At 39.8% G+C, this 22,767-nt stretch overlaps 1 protein-coding gene and 1 non-coding gene across 2 annotated transcripts; both read right to left on the bottom strand.

The window, feature by feature from the left end:
• Positions 1-305: 305 nt before the first annotated feature.
• On the bottom strand, positions 306-379 carry TRNAT-AGU (transfer RNA threonine (anticodon AGU)). The gene has a single exon. It is a non-coding gene; the product is annotated as a tRNA-Thr (tRNA).
• A 2,198-nt stretch (positions 380-2,577) lies between these two features.
• On the bottom strand, positions 2,578-21,297 carry WDR88 (WD repeat domain 88). The gene is made up of 11 exons (XM_067470890.1): positions 21,044-21,297; positions 19,597-19,774; positions 17,338-17,426; positions 15,070-15,133; positions 13,697-13,835; positions 11,722-11,851; positions 10,051-10,235; positions 8,272-8,354; positions 7,120-7,188; positions 5,024-5,116; positions 2,578-2,715 (listed from the first exon to the last, which is right to left on the bottom strand). The coding sequence occupies exons 1-11, from the start codon at positions 21,295-21,297 to the stop codon at positions 2,578-2,580; spliced, it is 1,422 nt and encodes a 473-aa protein (XP_067326991.1).
• Positions 21,298-22,767: the final 1,470 nt, after the last annotated feature.

The raw sequence follows: 22,767 nt of genomic DNA, 5'->3' as shown, positions 1-22,767 counted from the left end.
AAAGAACGAAAGAAGGGCCATCCTTAAGTGACTTTTCTGAAGAGCCAGGATTTTGCAAGGGCCGTTGTTTTGGGCCAGAAGGCAGGCTGTGGGCACCGCGGCCATTGCAATGACAGATCCCCCAAGTTTTCCCGGCCCGGCAAAAGAAGCCACTCGATCTGATGGCGACAAGGCCCCTTCCATCTCTCGGAGCAACTCTGCCGCCGGTGTTTTTTTTGCCAAAGATACAAATGGCGAGGTCGCAGCGTGGGTGGGAGGATAAGATTTTGTATTCCTTTTCAAAAAAACGCAAGGCTCCTCCTCGAAGGCACCGCTGGGATTCGAACCCAGGATCTCCTGTTTACTAGACAGGCGCTTTAACCAACTAAGCCACGGCGCCATCCGCTGGGTGAGCGGGAGAGCCGGCGCCATCTATGCCACGGAGGGAGAGGCGCATGCGCTTCGCTGTTCCATCACTCTGGACCATAACAATGTCTTGATGAGGAGGAGTCCAGGCTGAGCTGCCAGGTTGTTTTCCTTTCGCCTGTCAACGGGTTGAGAAGCTGGGCTGCTTTCCCACCTTGTTTGGCTTCCAGTTTCCTTACAAGGTTAAATAAACCCCTTTCACTCGAAATTATAGGAGTGGATTGAAGATTTCTCCTTGATCAGTGCTCAGTTTGTCCATGGATGGAGTGAGTCTGTTTGAGCTAAGTACAAATCAAAGCACTCCCAACAGATGGCCATCTAGCCTTTGTAATAATAGTAGTAGTAGTATTAGTAGTAGTAATAATAATAGGAGCAACTCCAGAGGACATCCATCCAACCCCTTTCTGGCATGCAGTAAAAACCCAATCAAAGCACCCCTAACAGATGGCCATCCAGCCTTTGTAATAACAACAATAGCAGAAACCCCAGGGGCCATCCAGTCCAACCCTTCTGCCGTGCAGTCAAAATAGTTGAAGCATCCCAACAGATGGCCATCTAGCCTTTGTAATAATAATAATAATAATAGGAGCAACCCCAGGGGCCATCCAGTCCAACCCCCTTCTGCCTTCATGCAGGAAAAGCCCAATCAAAGCACCTCCAACAGATGGTCATCCAGCCTTTGTACTAATAGAAGCAACTACAAGGGCTATCCAATCCAACCCCCTTCTGCCATGCAGTCAAAGCACAATCAAAGTACTCCCAACAGATGGCCATCCATCCTTAATAATAATAATCATAATAATAATAGCAGAAACCTCAGAAGCCATCCAATCCAACCCCCTTCTGACTTGCAATCAAAGCACAGTCAAAGCACCCCTAACAGATGACCACCCAGGCTTTGTAATAATAATAATAATAATAATAATAATAATAATAATAGGAGCAACTCCAAAGGCCATCCATCCAACCCCTTCCTGATATGCAGTCAAAACTCAATCAAAGCACCCCCAACAGATGGCCATCCAGCCTTTGTAATAATAACAACAGCAACAATAATAGCAGAAACCCCAGGGGCCATCCAGTCCAACCCCCTTCTGCCATGCAGCCAAAACACAGTCGAAGCACCCCAACAGATGGCCTTCCAGCCTTTGTCATAATAATAATAATAATAATAATAATAATAATGTATTGTCGAAGGCTTTCATGGATAGAATCACTGGGTTGTTGAAGGTTTTTCAGGCTATATGGCCATGTTCTAGAAGCATTCTCTCCTGACGTTTCGCCTGCATCTATGGCAAGCAGCCTCAGAGATTGTAATAATAACAATAGTAATAGCTGAGGATGCTTACCATAGATGCAGGCGAAACATCAGGAGAGAATGCTTCTAGAACATGGCCATATAGCCCGAAAAACCTACAACAACCCAATAATAATAATAATAATAATAATAGGAGCAACCCCAGAGGCCATCCAGTCCAACTCCCTTATGCCATGCAGGAAAAGCACAGAGTATGTTTATTCTAAATATACGATACTCTGGGGGACTAAATACTCTTTCCAAATATACGTTTCCCATCTAAACTAATGGTTGTTTTCTATCTGCGCAGCAGGTTTCTGATCAATAGCCGATTCCAGTCTTCAGGGATAATTTGGTTTCCAATGAATCTCTCATCATCGAGTCTGAACCAATTCAACCTAGTTCGTGGCAGTAGTTTCTGAAGGATGACAACTACTTTCCAAATAAGGACTGCACAATTACAACAGGAAACAACACTCTCAAAGCAAGAACAGGAACATTTGTTCAAGTTTCATTACATAGTGTAATCCATTGAGCTGCACAGCAATTCTAGTGAAAACAAATCATACATTTCACATGTTGTAAGAAAATAATTCCAGATCTACAAGTAAAGGTTATATATATTCTTGGCTCATCGTCTTAACAGGTTCACAAACATTAAAACACTTCTATTTATTTCTTTGATGTCTGCAATGGAAAAAAACATCCTATCCAATTATACAATTACCTAATTCTGATGTCATTTATTGATTGACCCAGCGATGGAGACACACGGAAAAGGTTATATATTCTGTACTGAATTCTCTGCAAGACGATAATAATAGCCTTTATCTTCCGAAATACAGATAGAAGCTTAAAAACACATAAGCAAGCATTTAAAAATCAGCTGGCAAAGGAGGAGGAATTGGCAAAATGCTTTCAGTTTGAGATGCCAGTCGACAGAAAACGCATTTGGCCTCCACTTCTTTTTCCTCGTTCTGAAAGATCAGGAAGGGCTTCTCGCATTTTTCACACTGGATTTGCAAAGGAAATAATGTCATCAGTCATTCCAATATAAGATTCCTTTTAATTGAATTGTTGCTATATTTTATTTTTTTATTTTTTTTATTTACGACATTTATATGCCGCCCTTCTCACCCCGAAGGGGACTCAGAGTGGCTTACAAGTAAAAAGTAAATACAATATATTATTATTATCATAGCACAATATTAATATTATATATTACATTGTACTATAACATTATACTGTGATATTATTAGTAATATTACATTTAATATAAGATATATAATTATAATATCATGTTATTATTAGTAGTAGTATAATGTATATCTAAAGCCACCTTAAGTCTCCTTCGAGGTAGAGCAGCGTTTCTCAGCCTGGGGGTTGGGACTACTGGGAGGGTCGCGAAGGACTCTCTGGATGTAGGTGAACTACAACTCCAAAACTCAAGGTCAATGCCCACCAAACACTTTCAATATTTTCTGTTGGTCGTGGGAGTTCTGTGTGCCCAGTTTGGTTCAATTCCATTGTTGGTGGAGTACAGAATTCTCTTTGATTGTAGGTGAACTATAAATCCCAGCAACTACAACTCCCAAATGTCAAGGATAATATTTCCCCCAAACTCCACCAGTGTTCACATTTGGGCATACTGAGTATTTGTGCCAAGTTTGGTCCAGATCTATCATTGTTAGATGTGAGTCCACAGTGCTCTCTGGATGTAGGTGAACTACAATTCCAAAACTCAAGGTCAATGCCCACCTAACCCTTCCAGTATTTTCTGCTGGTCAGGGGAGTTCTATGTGTCAAGTTTGGTTCAATTCCATCATTTGTGGAGTTCAGAGTGCTCTTAAAATGTAGGTGAATAATAAATCCCAGCAACTACAACTCCCAAATGACAAAATCAACCCCCCCCCCCCAACCCCATCAGTATTCAAATTTGGGTGTATTGGGTTTTTGTGTCAAATTTAGTCCAGTGGTCCAGGATCTCTTCCAACTCATTATTATTATTATTATTATTATTATTATTATTTAGAGGCTGAATGGCCATCTGTTAGGAGGGATTTGATGGTGCCTTTCCTACATGGCAGAATAGGATTAGATTGGATGGTCTTTGGGGGTATCTTCCAACTCTATATTATTATTATCACCATCATTATCATCATCATTATTATTATTAAACAGAGGCTGGATGGTAATCTATGGGGGGGGGGGCTTTGATGGTGCTTTTCCTTCATGGCAGAATAGGATTGGACTGGATGGTCTTTGGGGGTGTCTTCCAACTCTATACTATTATTATTTTTATTTTTATTATTATTATTCAGAAGCTGAATGGCCATCTGTCAGGAGGGCTTTCATGGTGCCTTTCCTGCATGGCAGAATAGGGTTGGACTGGATTCTCTTTGGGAGTCTCTTCCAACTCTATATTATTATTATTATTATTATTATTATTATTATTATTATTATGACTACTACTACTATTATTATGATCATTATCATTGTTGTTATTATTATTATTAAACATAGGCTGGGTGGTCATCTATCAGGAGGGGGTGTTGATGGTGCTTTTTCTGCATGGCAGAATAGGGTTGGACTGGATGGTCGTTGGGGGACTCTTCCAACTCTATATTATTATTACTACCATCATTATCATCATCATTGTTATTATCATTAAACAGAGGCTGGATGGTTATCTATTGGAGGGGTTGCTTTGATGGTGCTTTTCCTGCATGGCAGAATAGGATTAAACTAGATGGTCTTTGGAGGTCTCTTCCAACTCTATACTATTATTATTATTATTATTATTATTATTATTATTCAGAGGCTGAATGACCATCTGTCAGGGGGGCTTTGATGGTGTCTTTCTTGCACAGCAGCAGAATGGGATTGGCCCATGTGGTCTCTTCCAGCTCTGTGATTCTATGATTCTGTGCTTCAGTCAACCTCTTGAGCTGATCTAAACTACTGTATCCGATTTATGGATTGCTACTGACTCTCCTTACTCAACTATTTGGATGTATGGCTTTTGTATTTGGACGGTTGGGTACCTGGCACTTCTTGTTCCCGAACCTTTGTCATCTTTTGTCATTTGAGGCCAATGATGAAGAGGGTTAGACCAGACAAGAGAGTAATGCGCCTTGTGGTGCCCGTTTCCCATGCTTGTGTGACAAATGGCTACAAGCCCTGGTCTCTTATAGGGACTATAAGGTCACATCCCTTCTACCTGAACTATCTAGCATTCATAGGATCCTGACACGTATTATTAAGAGATGGGTTTTCTTGGAAAGCAATGTATCATTGTGATCGGTCGAATCATATACTGACCTTTGCTATCTTGGAACCTCTTGTTTTTATGGCTTGTATCACCACAGGGATGGCATTTGCGTTTCCAATGTCCCACACTCTCAGAGTACAGTCCTAAAACAGTACGAACATTTCATTAGTTAACAGACGCACATATCTTTCCTCTCTCATCCCTAATATATGTTGCACTCCAGGCCAAAAAGAAGCCCTCTGACTTTAAAACACACCACACGATGAGTGAAGAAACAAATCCTCTTTTATTGAAGCTTAGTAAAATAGTCAGTAGAAATAAATGCTTCTAAGAAAAATAAGAAAGTTCTAAAAAGTAATAATAAAATGTAGTAACACCAAGCAATGTCCACACAAGATATAAAAGCTATCCAAGATAGTGTTTATCCAGACAGAAATCAACAGGATGCAAAGACAATCCAAAAGGCTAAAAATCCTCACAGGAACAAGACCCCTTGAACAGGATTTCCATGGCACAAGAACTTGATTTCCAAACGATGCCTGATCTAACAGGTTTTCCCTTGAAGCAAACCTTATATCCCAAATCCCAGAAACTGGTTTTGCTTTCTCCCACACATGCCCCATATCAGACGAAGCCTTTCACGGCGACGTAAACATTGAGTTTGCTGCCAATCCTGGCTGATCTCCAGCCGCCTAATTTTCAACTCCCTATCTGGCTGCTCATTAAAATTTCCAGGTGTCAGACTGTTTTCCAAACCCAAATCTTGCGAGCTCACAGAAAGAGGGAGTAAACCACCATCCCTATGCCCAGCAGGGATATTCTCATGAGAAACTGCCCTTTGCACTGGGGCCTCTCTGTCATTGTCTGTATTAAAATCATTGACCAAACCATCTCCATCTTGCACCTCAACCTCGGCCCCATCATTTCCCTCATCATTTCCCACATCAGAAGCAGCATGATTTTGGAACACAAACACAGGCTGATTCCCAACAATATAGTCAAATCTACTCACAGACTTTCTTAACATTATTCCACTCTATTCTACAAGACCAGGGCCATAGGCAGAAAAAAATAATTTAAATAGTATGGTTCATTCTGTATTTTATATAGTCTTAATTAAATGTGGGTTGTTGTGTGTTTTTCGGGCTGTCTGGCCATGTTCCAGAAGCATTCTCTCCTGACGTTTCACCCACATCTATGGCAGGTGTCCTTAGAGGTTGTGAGGTCTGTTGGAAACTAGGAAAATCCATGTTGTATGGATTTTGTTGGAGCTCAGCCTGTGATTGTGTTTAAGGATCAGGGTGCTTTGGATGTGGGGAGTGATGACAATGAGGTTCATGAAGGTAATGGTGTTTCCAATGATATTGATGCAGAAAATGACCAGGAGATTCCTGTTCAAAGTGTATTTTCTCATGAGAGTGTCCCTGAAGGGTGTGGGGATGATGGTGTGCTCCCTGAATTGCTACCAGAGAGTTCCCATGATTTGGAGCTTGAGAACAGCTCGGCACCTGGCCCAGCTGCAGAAATTAATGAGCAAATAGATAGATGGGTTGTGATTAGTCAAAACAGGCAAGCAGATCAGTGGCTCCGGCGTTCTGCCAGGCTCAGAGAACGAAAGATAAGAGATTCAAGGCTAAAGTGAAACCAATTTCTGGCCACTTGAGATATAGCTTAACAAGGAGATAAAAGTCCCAAGTACAGGATCTGTAATCAGATAAAGCATCGTTTGGAATCAAATCAAGATCTTATCCCTGTTCCTTGGAAGCCTTGCTTTGGAAAGATTCATGTTCTAAGTGCCTTTGATTCATGTTTTTGATTCTTGGATTTTATGATTACATGCTTAAGTGTTTTGGATTCATGTTTCCAATGTTTTGGATTTTACTATAGAAGTTTTGCCTTTGGACTTTGAGGGACTAATTCCTTGGGCTATTTTATTCTGGCTTATCTTCCTACCTAATTGGATTTACCTATACCTTTAAAGTGCTTTTTACTTTTACTGCTTTTTAATTATCTTCAATAAATGGATTGCATTTCCTCTCAACTGTGTGGTATTTAAAGTCAGAGGGCTCTTCCTCGTCTGGAGTGCAACAGATTTTCAGTCATTTCTCCAGAAACATTACTATTATTGGAATAGGTTTACTGATACCTTTGAGGAAGAAACAAGCCGCTTCTTGTCATTACTGAGTGCAATGTCTGTCACCCAATCGTCATGACCCTGAGGGAGGAAAATATTTTTAATAGGTAGAACAAGTAAACTATGAAGAGGGTAGTTATGGCAAGGAGTGAAATGATTGAGCATAATAATACACTGGAATTTCAGAGCTACTTTCTATGAGAGCAATGTTAGGTGAGTGGGTTTAATAACAAAAGACTCTCCTCATAAATGTACAGCAGAGTAACTTATTAGCAGCAGCGTGACCCAGCACCAAAGTAATAAAAAGAACAAAAAATACAGACCAATGTTATCTCTTCCTTAGGTGACTTTTTATAGCAAATTAACATGGTTGCACTATTTACAAGAACAAGGTTTCCATACACAAATAAAGTTCAACCTTCACACTGGACCTTTCTCACATGAGGCTTTCTCATAACGAGGCCTACCTCACAATGAGGCCTACTAACAATGAGGCCTATTCTCTCGCTGAGGCAATCTCTTTGTAGCAAAATAATATAGTTGCAAAATGTACAATTTCCATAACACAAATAAACAAATACATAGTAGCTTTACACGCAGCAGCCTTCACACTGGAGCTTTGTCACAAGAGGTTTCTCTCACACAGAGGTTTGCCTCATTCTCCTCAGGATGATACTAGTTTTGGCCCAATAACTCTAACACCGTGATGGTGAACCTATGACACGCATGTCAGCAGTGACACACATGGCTATTTTGATGACACACAGACACATGCAGCCACATACAGCTTATAAGAGCCAATCTAATTCCATCCTTAAATTTGTAAAAGGCTCTACAAATTTAACATCTGCATGTTTGAGCATTGTTCACTCCATAACTCAGCATGGATTACACATTTTTTCTTATTTAAACTATAAATATTGCAAAATTATGGGTTTTTTTCTCTAAGTGACACTCTACCCAAGTTGTATTCAGGTTTTTGGCAAATTTTGACACACCAAGCTCAAAATATTGCCCATCACTGCTCTAACAGGCTTCAGCCCACTAAGTCTTTCAGTGCTTGACTCACATTTTTGTAATTCAAAAAACTTAGTTAATTTTTAATATTTCTGACAAGCAAAACCTCATGTGCTCCTTTCCCAAAGTTAAAAGCTAGTCTCGTACCTTTAAAGTGAGCTTTTTAAATGCTTCTCGTGCATCCCAGATAACAATTGTTTTGTCATAACCTCCAGATACCACAACTGATGCTGAAATATAAATTGTAATGTCATGTGTGATTACCTGATGGTTTGTTGCTGAATGTACCAAAGTGCACACTTGCATAATATATGTGACCATTAAAATAACTGAAATACTATAGGGTTGGCCCTCTGTATTCAAAGGACACATGACCCCTGTGACATTGAAATACCATGAATAAGCTGCCTGGCTTTCTCGGGCACATTAGCCTGAATTTGAAGGCTTTCCCTTTAAAGACCATTCACTCTCCCCCCCCCCCCCCCCCCCCCCATTCACTCACTCTTTCTCCTCTCTTGCCAACCAGGATACTCTGGACTCTATTTTTTATTGTGTCAGAAGCAGCTTGTGAAACTGCAAGTTGCTTCTGGTGTGAGAAAATTGGCCATCTGCAGAGACATTGCCCAGGGGACTCCCAGATGTACTATCATCCTGTGGGAGGCTTCACTCATGTACCCTCATGGGAAGCTGGAGATGACAGGTGGGAGCTCACCCGTCTCACAGATTCAAACCGCCGACCTTCAGGTCAGCAGTTCAGCCAGCACAAGGATTTAACCCAGTGGTTCTCAACCTTCCTAATGCCGTGACCCCTGTATACAATTCCTCATATTGTGGTGATCCCCAAACATGAAATTATTTTTGTTGCTACTTCATAAGTGTAATTTTGCTACTAACGACACTCCATGGAGTTATGCCGGCCACATGACTTTGGAGGTGTCTACGGACAATTTGGGAGTTGTAGTTGCTGGGATTTATAGTTCACCTACAATCAAAGAACTCCCCCAACGATGGAATTGAACCAAACTTGGCACACATGACCAAGAGAAAATACTGGAAGGGTTTGGTGGGCATTGACCTTGAGTTTTGGAGTTGTAGTTCACCTACATCCAGAGAGCACTGTGGACTCAAACAATTGATGAAGGCATGATGAAAATACATGATACACATATTGGAAAATATATATATGATGTAACCATATTAGAAATAGGAATTAGAAAATATAAAGGATGTATGTATGCATGAACTTCACTTCACTTGGCTTCTTAAAAGCTGCAAAATTAGATGCCTCAAAGGAAAGGAGTGTCAAGAGGCCTCTGGCAAATTTCAAGAGACTCTTTCCATTTTGGTACCAGGCGAAGCTTATCGTAAGATTAATGAGCTGGCCATCAAGAGGCTTCAGGAAGGACTTATCTCAAGATGGATGGAAGCTCTTGCTATCAATAGCCTAGTAGACACTCTGGCGCAATGGTCCTCATTAATAGCTGCTCCTTAGATAAAGGTGCTTAAATGAAGACTGACAGGTGTTGAAGTTAAAATATGGCATTGAAGTCAATGTAAAAGTAGAATTTGTGACGCACATTGTGATGCCTGTAAGATGCATGCATATTATTTTAAAGGGTATATAAACTAAGGCGTTTCTTTTGTTCGGTACTCTGTTTTCTGGACTACCAGCAGGGTCCATATCCGGTTGGCGCCAACTGAAAATAATCTGTGCTTTCACAGTCCTCAGGAGCTCTCTTTGTCTCTTTTCCTCAAACCTTCTCCATGCCATTTCATAATGATGGATCTGGACCAAACTTGGCACGAATACTCAATATGCCCAAATGTGAACAGGGTGCTTTGATTATGCTTTTCCTGCATGGCAGAGGATGGAGTGGAAGGCCTTTGAGGTATCTTCTGGCTCTGTTCTACAATCACTGAACTCACCATCTTTGCTAATGTCACAGCTACCAACGATGCCTATGTGACCTTGTTCCAACGTAAGAGGCCCATGGGAACGAAACTCTCCCGTCCTGATATCCCATAACTTGACGTCTTCATCCCAACCTGCTGTACACAAGTAATGGCCATCCAAGGAGAAACAGCAATCTGCAACGGCGTTGTTGTGTGCACTGAAAGAGACATTATAGTCACTATAATGGGATTCTATAGCATTTTACAAGATAATACAGTAGAGTCTCGCTTATCCAACCTTTGCTCATACAACATTCTGTAGTATCCAGGGGGGGAGAAAGAAAGAACATTTGTCTGTATTGGTGTTAAATTCGTAAATACAGTGATTACTACGTTATCGTGTATTGAACTGCTTTTTCTGTGGATTTGTTGTAAAGCATGATGTTTTGGTGCTTAATTTGTAAAATAATAATGTACTCATAATGTAATTGATGTTAGAATAATGATTTAATCAGAGTTGGACAGTCTTATCTTAAATCAGAGTTTGATGTAAATATTTAAAAACTTTTCACCTCCTGATGGCTCAATTAATGTAATTTTATTGGTATCTACTTTTAATTTGAAATTTACCCATAGCTGCTGTATTTCTCACCCTCGGCTTATTTTTAATTTGAAATTTACCCAAAGCTGCTGTAATTCTCACCCTCGGCTTATACTCGAGTCAATACATTTGACTCGACTGTGGACCAGGACTGTGGCGCAGCTGGCTGGGAGTCAGCTGCATTAAGATCACTACTGACTTGAAAGGTCATGAGTTCAAAGCCAGCCTGGGTTGGAGTGAGGAGTAGTAAATTTAGGTACAGCTTATGCGGGGAGGCTAATTTAACTAATTTACGATACCATAAAACCTCCGTCAAGCACGCAAAGAATGAGGAAGTACTCCATCAGTGTCACAAATGGACAGTGAAGCGACAGCTCCCTGGTGGCCAGAATACCCCCGTGAAGCTGAAATGTTAACTAGCCTCTGTATGTCTGTCTATATATGTTGTGTGTCTATGGCATTGAATGTTTGCCATGTATATGTACATTGTAATCTGCCCTGGGTCCCCTGCACGGTGAGAAGGGTGGAATATAAATACTGTAAATAAAATAAATAAAATTTCCAAGTTTTTGTGGTAAAATTAGGTGCCTTGGCTTATATTCGGGTCGGCTTATACTCGAGTATATAGGGTATTTCATTGGTCTAAACTGGCTAATACAGATTTTCATTGGCTATCTACAACTCTGACAAGCAGGCAGTAGCTAACAATGGCACAATTACAGTCTCTGACCCTGAGTACTTATTTGGAAAGTGTTTATGAGACGGTCTTATCTGCTTTTCTGTTTCAGACACAGACTTCTAACGGCTAGGAAATTAGAGAGTGCAGTACTAGCTAGCCAGTCCTACTGCGTGAATTCATTCTTGAGAATAATCCACCTTTTGCAAATCAGGACATATGGGACTTACAATCACTAGAAGCATCCATGAATATTCCATTTTAAAACTACGTCTCCCTCAAAATGAAGGTGCATGAGAAATGTCAGTTCCAACATAAACATTTAATATGGAAGCTATTGTCACTGTTTTGCTTCTATCCATTCTGCAACACAATAAAGAGTAGTAGAACAACAAAACAGATCACTGGCTGCATCGCAGTCTCTTACCGTTCGATTACTATCGTAGTGGACTGTGATATCATATCCCAGAATTTGATAGACATGTCAGAGGACACTGTGGCTATCCGTTGGTTGTGAGGATCAAAACGGCATTTTCTCACCGTGCTTCTGTGATGCTCTGAAAGTTTGCACGTCTAAAGTTAGTAAACTGCTTTTTGCACATTTCATTACCTCTGGAAAGATCAAGCATATTTCTTCGATTCTAAGGCGCCATCATTTATTTGTAACACAATCACTAATTTTGGTACTAACACCAAGAATAAAAAAACATTAGATGCATCAGCAATTCTAAGATGCAGCCCATTTTTAGAGCTGTTTACATTTGGGGCGGGGGTATATCTTAGAAGGAAAGTGTACAGAAGTGTTTATTATAATGTGTTTAAAACTGTATTTGTGTTTTACATTGGTTGCCTATGGCTGGAGCGGCCCAGCTGTGAGAGATATGTTGCCATGGAAACAAGGCAGAAGAGGAGGTGGGAGGAGCTTAGAGAGAAAAAGGTTTGAAAGTGACAGTTAAGTTTCAGTCAGGAGGAAGAGACCCTGAGAGAGAGCAGAGTCAGATAGGGACTCTGAGAGAGTAGCAGAGTCAGGGAAGAGACTCCGAGGAGTGAAGAAGTGTAGTGTTAGTTAGCGTTCGTGAATATTTCTTCAGCTAGGGAGCTGAAGGGTAAAACTTTGTTAGATTTCTTTAGTTAAAAAGAACTAACAGAGGCTTTGTATGATTGCCAGTCGGTGGAAGACTGGAGTTCTATTATTTGATCCAGTATAGATCAAACAGTGAAAATATTCACAGCAGGGAACACTGAATAATAGACACCTTCACCAGAGCAAGAGTTTAAAAGTTGTAACATCAAAGGCTGAATTGTATCTCTACCAAGTCATATTGTAACCATCAAGTATATGCCAAGCTGAACATCTTTATATTGCAACCACAAGCTTTGTTCAACAATAAACTTGTTCTCTTTGTTATTTTAAAATCTGCCTCATCTCCATTGATTTTACGTTCGGTGCATTCCACTCTACAAAAATTACCTCACAACATAAACAGAGACAAACAGAGACTTTAATACCAGCGTCTCTATACATTATGGTGGCAGTTTAATTAGCATTTTGACGGAGGTTCCTTACAGTTTTTGGTAATCCCATTTCGGTGGGATTAATACTTCTTTACAGAAAGAAATATAGAAGTTGCTATTTTCATGGCTACTCACAACTTGGTTTTTTATTTTGTCATTTGGGAGTTGTAGTTGCTGGGATTGATAGTTTACTTAAAATCAAAGAGCATTCTGATGGTCCTTAGCAACCCCCCAGGGGTCCCAACCTGCACTAGGTAAACATTACTTAATTTAAGCAAAAACCTGAGCAAGAAGCCATGAGGTCGTACCTTTGACACCTGAGTTTCAAGGATTTCTCATGGAGTCTTTCTGAATGCCTAATTAATGTATCCTTCACTCCCTCCATGCAGAGGCCTAATCTGATATCCCAGGAAAACTCCCCATCTGCTCAATCTTCTGAAGGCCGATTCCCATGGGAAACGGACTTTTCCCCAGTTGCTAAGGAATGGACATTGAAATCCAAAACATGTTTTGAGTCCTCTTCAAATGTCTGAATTTCTCTGATCTAAGGTCTGCAATTCATCCAAATCACACACAGACCCCTCAGTGGGAAACTCATCATCCCCCTCGTCCACAGAGAAATCCCCAGTATCTTGCTGCTGAGCCCTAACAGAACTGTTGGTTAACACATCACAAGTAAACCACACCATGGTATGTTGTTATTATATGAGAATGTGATTGATAAATAGAGTCGCTTTCCTGGAAAGAGGAAAGCCAAAGGGCACCACAGACTTATACATGAGTACATGGGGTCATTTAAAACGAAAATGGCTTGAAAAGCTTCAGTTGAAACAAGGTTCTCCCTAGGAATGAATAAAAAGATGTTAACCAAAGTCTAAAGATATTACCTCTGATGTATGCCACTGGTTTAGCATGCTCCATATCACAGATGAATAAAGCATTTTCCAAATCTGAACCCGAGATGACATATTTACCATCATGAGAAATATCACATGTGGTTATAACTCCATCCTGCTCTAAAGACCACTAAAGAGGAAGACAAGAACTCTTAAGTTTATACTTCAAGAGGAAAAACAACAGCCTAGCATATAAACATTTGTCTAAATTTAAGTATAACTAATATTTAGAGACACGAATAAAGTTTAAAATGGATGTGTGAGGTTGGATCTACACTGCCATATAATCCAGATTATTATCAAAACAGCTAATCCAGATTATCTGCTTTGAACTGGATTATATGAGTCTACAGTGCCATAACACCCAGATTATCAAAGCAGTTAACCCAGATTATCTGCTTTGGACCGGATTATTTGAGTCTATGCTGCCATATAAAACAGATTATCAAAGCAGCTAATCCATTTTATCACTTTGAACCGGATTATATGAGTCTACACTGCCATAACATCCAGATTATCTGCTTTGAACAGGATTACATGAGTCTACACTTCCATAACATCCAGAGTATCAAAACAGTTAATCCAGATTATCTGCTTTGAACCGGATTATATGAGTCTACGCTGCCATATAAAACAGATTATCAAAGTAGTTAATCCAGATTATTTTCTTGAACTGGATTATATGAGTCTACACTGCCATAACATCTAGATTATCAAAGCAGTTAATCAAGATCTGCTTTCAATAGGATTATATAGTCTACACTGGCATAACATCCAGATTTATCATAGCAATTAATCCAGATTATCTGCTTTGAACAGGATTATATGAGTCTACGCTGCCATAACATCCAGATTATCAAAGCAGTTAATCCAGATTATCTGCTTTGAACTGGATTATATGAGTCTACACTGTCATAACACCCAGATTATCAAAGCAGATAATCTGTATTTTATACGATAGTGTAGAAGGGGCCGGAGCCACAAGTCTTATTAAATTGGGATTTAGTCATGACATTGTTTACCTGCATTGGACATACTGTATAAAGAAACTAAAAGTAACTAAAGTAACTAAAGTTCTTGACCAAACTGGATCTTTCACAAAAATGAAAGCAGTTTCCAATATGATTAACAGTTTAGGTCTTTTCCTTATAATGTTTTTCCGATCAGAGATAACCCACAATGTTGAAGCGGATACACAACAGACCAGGCACACGTTTCTATCAGTAAGTTCTCACAAAACTACTAGAAGACAGAAAAAGTTTTGCTTTTCTGTTTTTCATCTAGATCTAGAACAAGAGTTACAGAACTCAGTCAAACTTTAGTTCCCAATTAGTAGAGAGACTGTCAAAAAGTTGATTACATACAAGCATTTTTCCTGTCTCTATGTCCCAGGCCTTTAGACTCTTATCATACGATGCTGTTATCAACCTAGATAATAAAAGGAATTGCATGTTCAAAGACAGCAAAAATGTGTTATTTAGACATATATTTTGTTAGTGCTGTAGAGCACATGAATCATTGCCTATATTAGTCCTTACATGTGCGTCTAACAAAATGTCAAGAAAGCACTGTGGTCTCCAGGAATAATAACGATGATTAAGATAATAATAATAATAATAATAATAATAATAATAATAATAATTATTATTATTATTATTATTTCTGGCAGCCCAAGAACAAGCCATTAGAACCAATGCCATCAAAGCCAGAATTGAAAAGTTGGCGACAGATCCCAAGTGTAGACTCTGCAAGGAACAGATGAAACAATAGATCACATCCTCAGCTGCTGAAGGAAGATCGCACAGACAGACTACAAGCAGAGGCATAACACTGTTGCTTAGATAATTCATTGGAACTTGTGCCACAAATAACATCTGCCTACGAAAAAGAACTGGTGGGATCACAAGCCTGAAAAAGTTACAGAAAATGAACGCGTCAAGCTACTCTGGGACTTGCGAATTCAGACTGGCAGAGTTTTGGAACACAACACTCCTGACCTCACAATCATGTTTAAAAAGCAAACTATGGATTGTCGATATTGCAAACCCAGGTGACAGCAGGATTGAAGAGAAACAACTAGAAAGATTGACACGATATGAGGATTTAAAGATCAAACTGCAAAGACTGTGGCACAAGCAAGTCAAGGGGGTCCCAGTGGTGATCGGCACACTGGGTGCAGTGCCTAAAGACCTTGGCCTGCACTTAAACACAATCGATGAGAGCCGTTCAGCAGTGGAACTCTCTGCCCCGGAGTGTGGTGGAGGCTCCTTCTTTGGAAGCTTTTAAGCAGAGACTGGATGGCCATTTGTCAGGGGTGATTTGAATGCAATATTCCTGCTTCTTGGCAGGGGGTTGGACTGGATGGCCCATGAGGTCTCTTCCAACTCTTTGATTCTATGATTCTATGATTCTATGATGCTGGCAAAATTACCATCTGCCAGCTGCAGAAGACCAACTTACTGGGATTTGCATGCATTATTCACCGATACATCACACAGTCCTACACACTTGGGAAGTATCCGACATATGATCCAATACAACAGCTAGCAGAGTCTGCTGTGGACTCATCTTGTTGTGTTTCAAATAATAATAATAATCTTTATTTATACCCCGCCACCATCTCCCCGAGGGGGACTTGGGGCAGCTAACATGAGGCCAAGCCCAAAGCTCTGCTTGTAGTCTGTCTGTGTGATCTTCTTGCAGCAGCCGAGGATGTGATCTATTGTTTCATCTGCTTCCTTGCAGAGTCTACACTTGGGATCTGTCATCAACTTTTCAATTCTGGCTTTGATGGCATTGGTTCTAATGGCTTGTTTTTGGGCTGCCAGAATCAGGCCCTCCGTCTCCTTTTTCAGAGTTCCATTTGTGAGCCACAGCCATGTTTTCTCTTTGTCAATTTGGCTCTCAATTTTTCCCAGGAACTGTCCATGGAGAGCCTTCTTTCGCCAGTTTTCGCTTCTGCTCTTCTGCTTCTTGCACTTTAAGCAATTTACTACTATTGACTTCCCGCAGTGTTGGTTCTTGACTGCCTTTCACATAATCTGCCAGTGCATGTTTCTCTTCTACCATTTGTGTCACTTGCAGAAGCCCTCTCTCTGCCTCCTGATTTTCTGGGCAGGTCAAGTCTTTCGACATCACTACACTTGTTTTTCTGTGCGGATTGTCCAGCTCTGCTTGTGTCCAGTTCACAATTCCTGCCGTATATCTAATGACAGGGATGGCCCAGGTGTTGGTAGCCTTGATTGTATTTCCGCCATTTGATTTTCTCTTCAAAATCTTTCTGACTCTTGAAGATTATTATTATTATTATTAGTAGTAGTAGTAGTAGTAGTATTTCATGATGTGTTCTACATACAAGTTGAATAGGTTGAGTGGGAGTAGACAGCCCTGCCGTAGTCCTTTCCCAATTTTGAACCAGTCTTTTGTTCCATGGTCTGTTTTGACTGTTGCTACTTGGTCGTTATGCAGATTCCTCAGGAGACAGACAAGGTGGTTTGGCATCCCCATACCACCAAGAACTTGCCACAATTTATTATGATCCACACAGTCAAAGGCTTTAGAATAGTCAATAAAACAGAAATAGAATTTTTTTTAATGACGTAGTAATATATGAAATATAACAGAATGACCACCTTCGATTATCTGGACTCAAGCAGCATTCCGAGACTGGCCCAGTGTGCTCATTCTCAAATGTCTGGATAGGGAGAGCACTGACAGTATCCTTTAATCAATAAAGACAGGTTTAGATGTTAAGTAGTTCATAACTGTAAAACAAAAAGTGCAAAATATAAATATGACACTGTGCAGACAGGTACGGGTTGTTTTCAATAGACAATCACACCCTGTTGTACTCTGGAAATGACAATCTAAAAGGACATGCACACGTTACATTTATCATACAGTGGCCTTCGCAATGCACATAATGAATTCTTTCAAACATTAAAATAATTTTAATACGGACCCCTGTAAAACAAACTGAAAGATGTAATTTTTTAAATTGCAGTATGTTCCTTAATGAAGTGAGCATGTAGGTTCTCAGCTGCCATCATAAATTGGGCTCTGGAGTATGTGACAAATGGTTGTGTATCAGCTAACGATTTCTGAGGTCTGCAGTCCATATAATATAATATAATATTTATTTATTTATTTATTTATTTCTGTTGCTTATACCCCGCCCTTCTCACCCCCAAGGGGGGACTCAGGGCGGCTTACAAAAAGAAGGCACAATTCGATGCCTTATCCAAATACATACAATTATAAAAACAATTACAATAGTTAAACAATTAACGAATTAAAAACATCAGTATATAACACAATAACACAACAATAAACAGTCTCATGGTCAGTGTCTCGAGTTCCATAGGTCCAATAGGTTTTGTCATTATTTGCCCATCATTATGGTCTTTCTTTTTTTTTTTAGCTGCCAGAATTTCCAAAAGCCTGGTCCCACATCCAAGTTTTCAGCTTTTTCCTAAATGAGAGAAGGGAAGTTGCTGATCTAATCTCCCCGGGGAGTGAGTTCCACAGGTGGGGGGCCACCACTGAGAAGGCCCTGCTCCTCGTCCCCGCCAGTCTCACTTGTGATAAAGGCGGGGTCGAGAGCAGGGCCTCCCCAGAGGATCTTAAACTCCGAGGTGGGATGTAGAGGGAGATCCGTTCGGACAGATACACTGGGCCGGAACCGTATATATAACCGTAATATAATATAATATAATATAATATAATATAATATAATATAAATATATAATTAATACATTATATGGGTGACACAAATCTTTGTGCAGGGGTAGAATGGAAGGAGAAGAGACAAATGGCTGCATATCAACTAACGATTTCTGAGGTCTGCAGTCCATATAATATAATATTAATATAATATAATTATTATTTTTTGTCGTGTTAGGAGCAACTTGAGAAACTGCAAATATATAATATAATATAATATAATATAATATAATATGATATGATATGATATAATATAATATAATATAATATAATATAATATAATATAATATATAATTAATATATTATATTATATTATATGAATGACACAAATCTTTGTCCAGGGGCAGAATAGAGGTAGAAGAGACAAATGGCTGTGTATCAGCTAAAGATTTCTGAGGTCTGCAGTCCATATAATATAATATTAATATAATATTATATATAATTATATTATATGGATGACACAAATCTTTGTCCAGGGGCAGGAAGCAGCCAGGCTTTGAAGCTGCAAGGTCATTGGGAAGAGACAAATGGCTGTATTATCAGCTAAAGATTTCTGAGGTCTGAAGTCCATAAAATACAATACAGAATAATATAATATAGGTATATTTGCTAACAATTTCTGAGGTCTGCAGTCCATATAATATAATATAATATAATATAATATAATATAATATTTATATTAATATAATATTAATATAATATAAATATTATATTAATATAATAGTAATATAATAGTAATATAATAGTAATATAATATATAATTAATATATTATATGGGTGACACAAATCTTTGTCCAGGGGCAGGAAGCAGCCAGGTTTTGAAGCTGCAAGTTCATTCAATGCTAATCAAGGTAGCCAACTGCAACATTCACACTTGCCTCCAACAGACAAGAGTTATTTCTCCCATCTTGGACATTTCACAGATATATAAACCTCGCTTTCCTTGTTTCCAGCAGACCTCTCAACCTCTGAGGATGCCTGCCATAGATGTGGGTAAAACGTCAGGAGAGAATGCTTTTGGAACATGGCCATACAGCCCGGAAAACTCACTGAAACCTAGTTATTCCAGCCATGAAAGCCTTCGACAACACATTTGTTTTGATATGCTAAATTATGGTTCGGATTTGAAAACAATGTAATTACTTGCTTTGAGTTTACAACAAACTTACCCAGAGTTTCACGGTGCTGTCATATGAGCCTGAAATGACTTTTGTGTCTTCGAAACAGAAATGACAGGAAGTCACGGTATCAGCATGTCCTCTTAAGATTTTGAAATGAATCTGTTGAAAGGTTTCACCATTACTACACCATTGCAATGAGAGCAATTTATTAAATACTAGCCGCCCCCTGCCACGTGTTGCTGTGGACCAGTCTGTGTATATGTGTTTTGTGTGTGTATATATGCATATGTGTGTGTGTGTATTTGTATATATTTGTGTATATGTGTGTTTGCATATATATGTGTGGTTTTATGTATGAGTTATAATGTAATTTTTGTTTTTGGGCTTTTTAAGTCCCTTCTGCTGTATTTTTCAGGGTTTTTATGAGTGATGGTCACTCACTGGCCTGATAGGTGTATTGTGTCCAAATTTGATGTTAATTCATCCCGTGAATTTTGAATTATGTTAATCCCACAAACAAACATTACATTTTTATTTATATACTAGCCATCCCCTGCCACACGTTGCTGTGACCCAGTCTGTATATATGTGTTTTGTGTATGTATATATGCATATATGTGTGTGTGTGTGTATTTGTGAATATGTGTGTTTGTGTATATATATGTGGTTTTGCACATGAGCTGCAGCATCTTTTTGCTTTTTTGGCTTTTTAAGTCCCTTCTGCTGTGTTTTTCAATATTTTTATGAGTGATGGTCACTCGTTGCCCTGAGAAGTGTCTTGTGTCCAAATTTGGTGTCAATTCGTCCAGTGGTTTTTGAGTTATGTTAATCCCACAAACGAACATTACATTTTTATTTATATAGACTAGCCATCCCCTGCCATGAGCTGCTGTGGCTCAGTCTGTGTATATATGTTTGTGTGTGCACATATGTGTATATATTTGTGTATATGTGTAAATATGTGTGTTTGCATATATGTGTGTGTGGTTTTGCACATGTGTTGTAATTTTTTTTTTGGCTTTTAAAGTCTCTTCTGCTGTGTTTTTCAGTGTGTTTATGAGTAATGGTCACTCATTGGCCTGATAGGTTTGTGTCGAAATTTGGTGCCAATTCGTCCAGTGGTTTTGAGTTATGTTAATCCCACAAATGAACATTACATTTTTATTTATATAGATGGTTTTCTGTGGGTGACCAGATGGTAACTACTGGATGGCATATGTTCTGTATCCGAAACTAGAGCTGATGTGGTCTATCCAATGCAATTTTCTGAATCAGCAACCCAAATAACCAAACTGAATCTAAAGTTGACCAAAAACTGATTTGCAACCCTTTTGGTACTAATGTTGGAGAGTGGCCCGTGGTCAAAGTGGTCCGTGGTCAAAATGGTCCATGGTCAAAAAAAGGTTGGGAACCACTGATATAGACTGAGAAGTTTCCCATTAGGTTCACAAGATACACGTACATATGTCCAGTATGAGTTTTTGTGTGCAAAAACTCAAATGTTTTTGCACACAAAACACAGGTGAAACTGGGGAAGGGGCAACTGGTTCCCTTCGGCCTCACCTTGGCGAGCTTTTCATGGTCCCCTTCCCACATCTCCAGCGATGGGCCTGAAACGGCCAAGGGGTCGCTCTCCTGGATTGACTTCCGAGGCGCCTTTGGGGAGGGAGACCCCTTCTTGGCGGCCTTCCCCGACATAGCTGCCCTTAGCCATCGCTCTCTTCGCTTGACAGTATCCTCACTCGACATGATTACAGCACTGTATTTTCGCTCCAACTGCCGTGCTGCCTGCTATAGAACCCTGAGCTTTGCAGTTCAGGTGTCAGCCTTTAAAATTCTCACCTTCTGAGCCTTGTGGAACTATAAAACCCAAAATTCCAGTTAAAGCGGAACAACAGCGAATTTTATCAGCGCTATGTGATAATCTCCTGAGACACAAGGAGCTCCAAAAAAAAAAAAAGTCCTGCTCCCCACTCTCCGTTGTGCTTTCCACTTAAATCTTAAATACAGTGATACCTTGACTCAAGAGTTTAATTTGTTCCATGACCAGTCCGAGCGACTGCTCTTAATTCAAAATGCTCTTAAGTCTGGACACTCTTGGTCCTACTGTACTACATGATAGTTTTTGTTTGTTCTTAAATGGAATCATGAGGCTACCTTGTGGCGCAGTGGGTTAGACCGCTGAGCTGCTGAACTTGCTGACCGAAAGGTTGAATACAGGGAGTGGGGTGAGCTCCCACTGTTAGACCCAGCTCCTGCCAATCTAGCAGTTTGAAAACATGCAAATGTGAGTAGATCAATGGGTACCACTCCGTCGGGAAGGTAATGGTGCTCCATTCAGTCATGTCAGCCACATGACCTAGGAGGTGTCTACGGGCAACACTGGCTCTTCGACTTAGAAATGGAGATGAGCATCACCCCCAGAGTCTGATATGACTAGACTTAATGTCAGGGGAAACCTTTACTTTTACTAAACAGAATCATATAAGTTGGAAGAGACCACCAAGAGCCATCCAACACCAGAGGTGACTCCACCACATTTCCTCCAAAGCAGCATATTCATATATATATATATATATATATATATATATATATATATATATACATACACACACACACACACACACACACACACACACACATATACACCACACACACACACAATTTTATTGAATACTTATCTTACTCATACATAAAATTCAGGTTCAAGAAGGCAAAATATGGGTAAGAAGGGTAGGGTTGAGGTAGGGCTATTCTTGTTAAGGTGGAATTCCTTTCCCTGCAATTCAAATCCATCGCTCCATTGTGTCCTAGTCTCAAGAGCAGCAGAAAACAATCTCGTTCCCGTCTCCTCGATGGAAATATCATTGGGAAGAGTGGGGAGGTGGAAAATGCTGCAGGACATCAGTAGAAACCTTCTGGGTTCCCCGTCTTGGACAAACAAGCTACATATGCCTCACAGACCAAAACTAGTGTGCTAGGAGACATGCTCACATCCCCAATATTGCATGGTGAGTCGACTGATAGCACATCTACTTTCCATATAGGGGATGTGGGCATCTTGTTTATCTTATGCTGGTCATCGCAGAGAAGGGCTAGAGTTGCTGTTTTGCCATGGGAGATGTCCATAAAGAACAACAAGGAACAATGTGCTCAATGGTGGTATGTATGCAAGGCAAACATGTTGGGCAATTTGGGCTTATTAACAAAAGACCTTCC

The sequence above is a fragment of the Anolis sagrei genome, chromosome 8, assembly GCF_037176765.1.
Source record: "Anolis sagrei isolate rAnoSag1 chromosome 8, rAnoSag1.mat, whole genome shotgun sequence".
Lineage (NCBI taxonomy): Eukaryota > Metazoa > Chordata > Lepidosauria > Squamata > Dactyloidae > Anolis > Anolis sagrei.
Note: the sequence above shows the minus strand (reverse complement) of the source record. Positions and strands in the feature narration are given on the sequence as shown.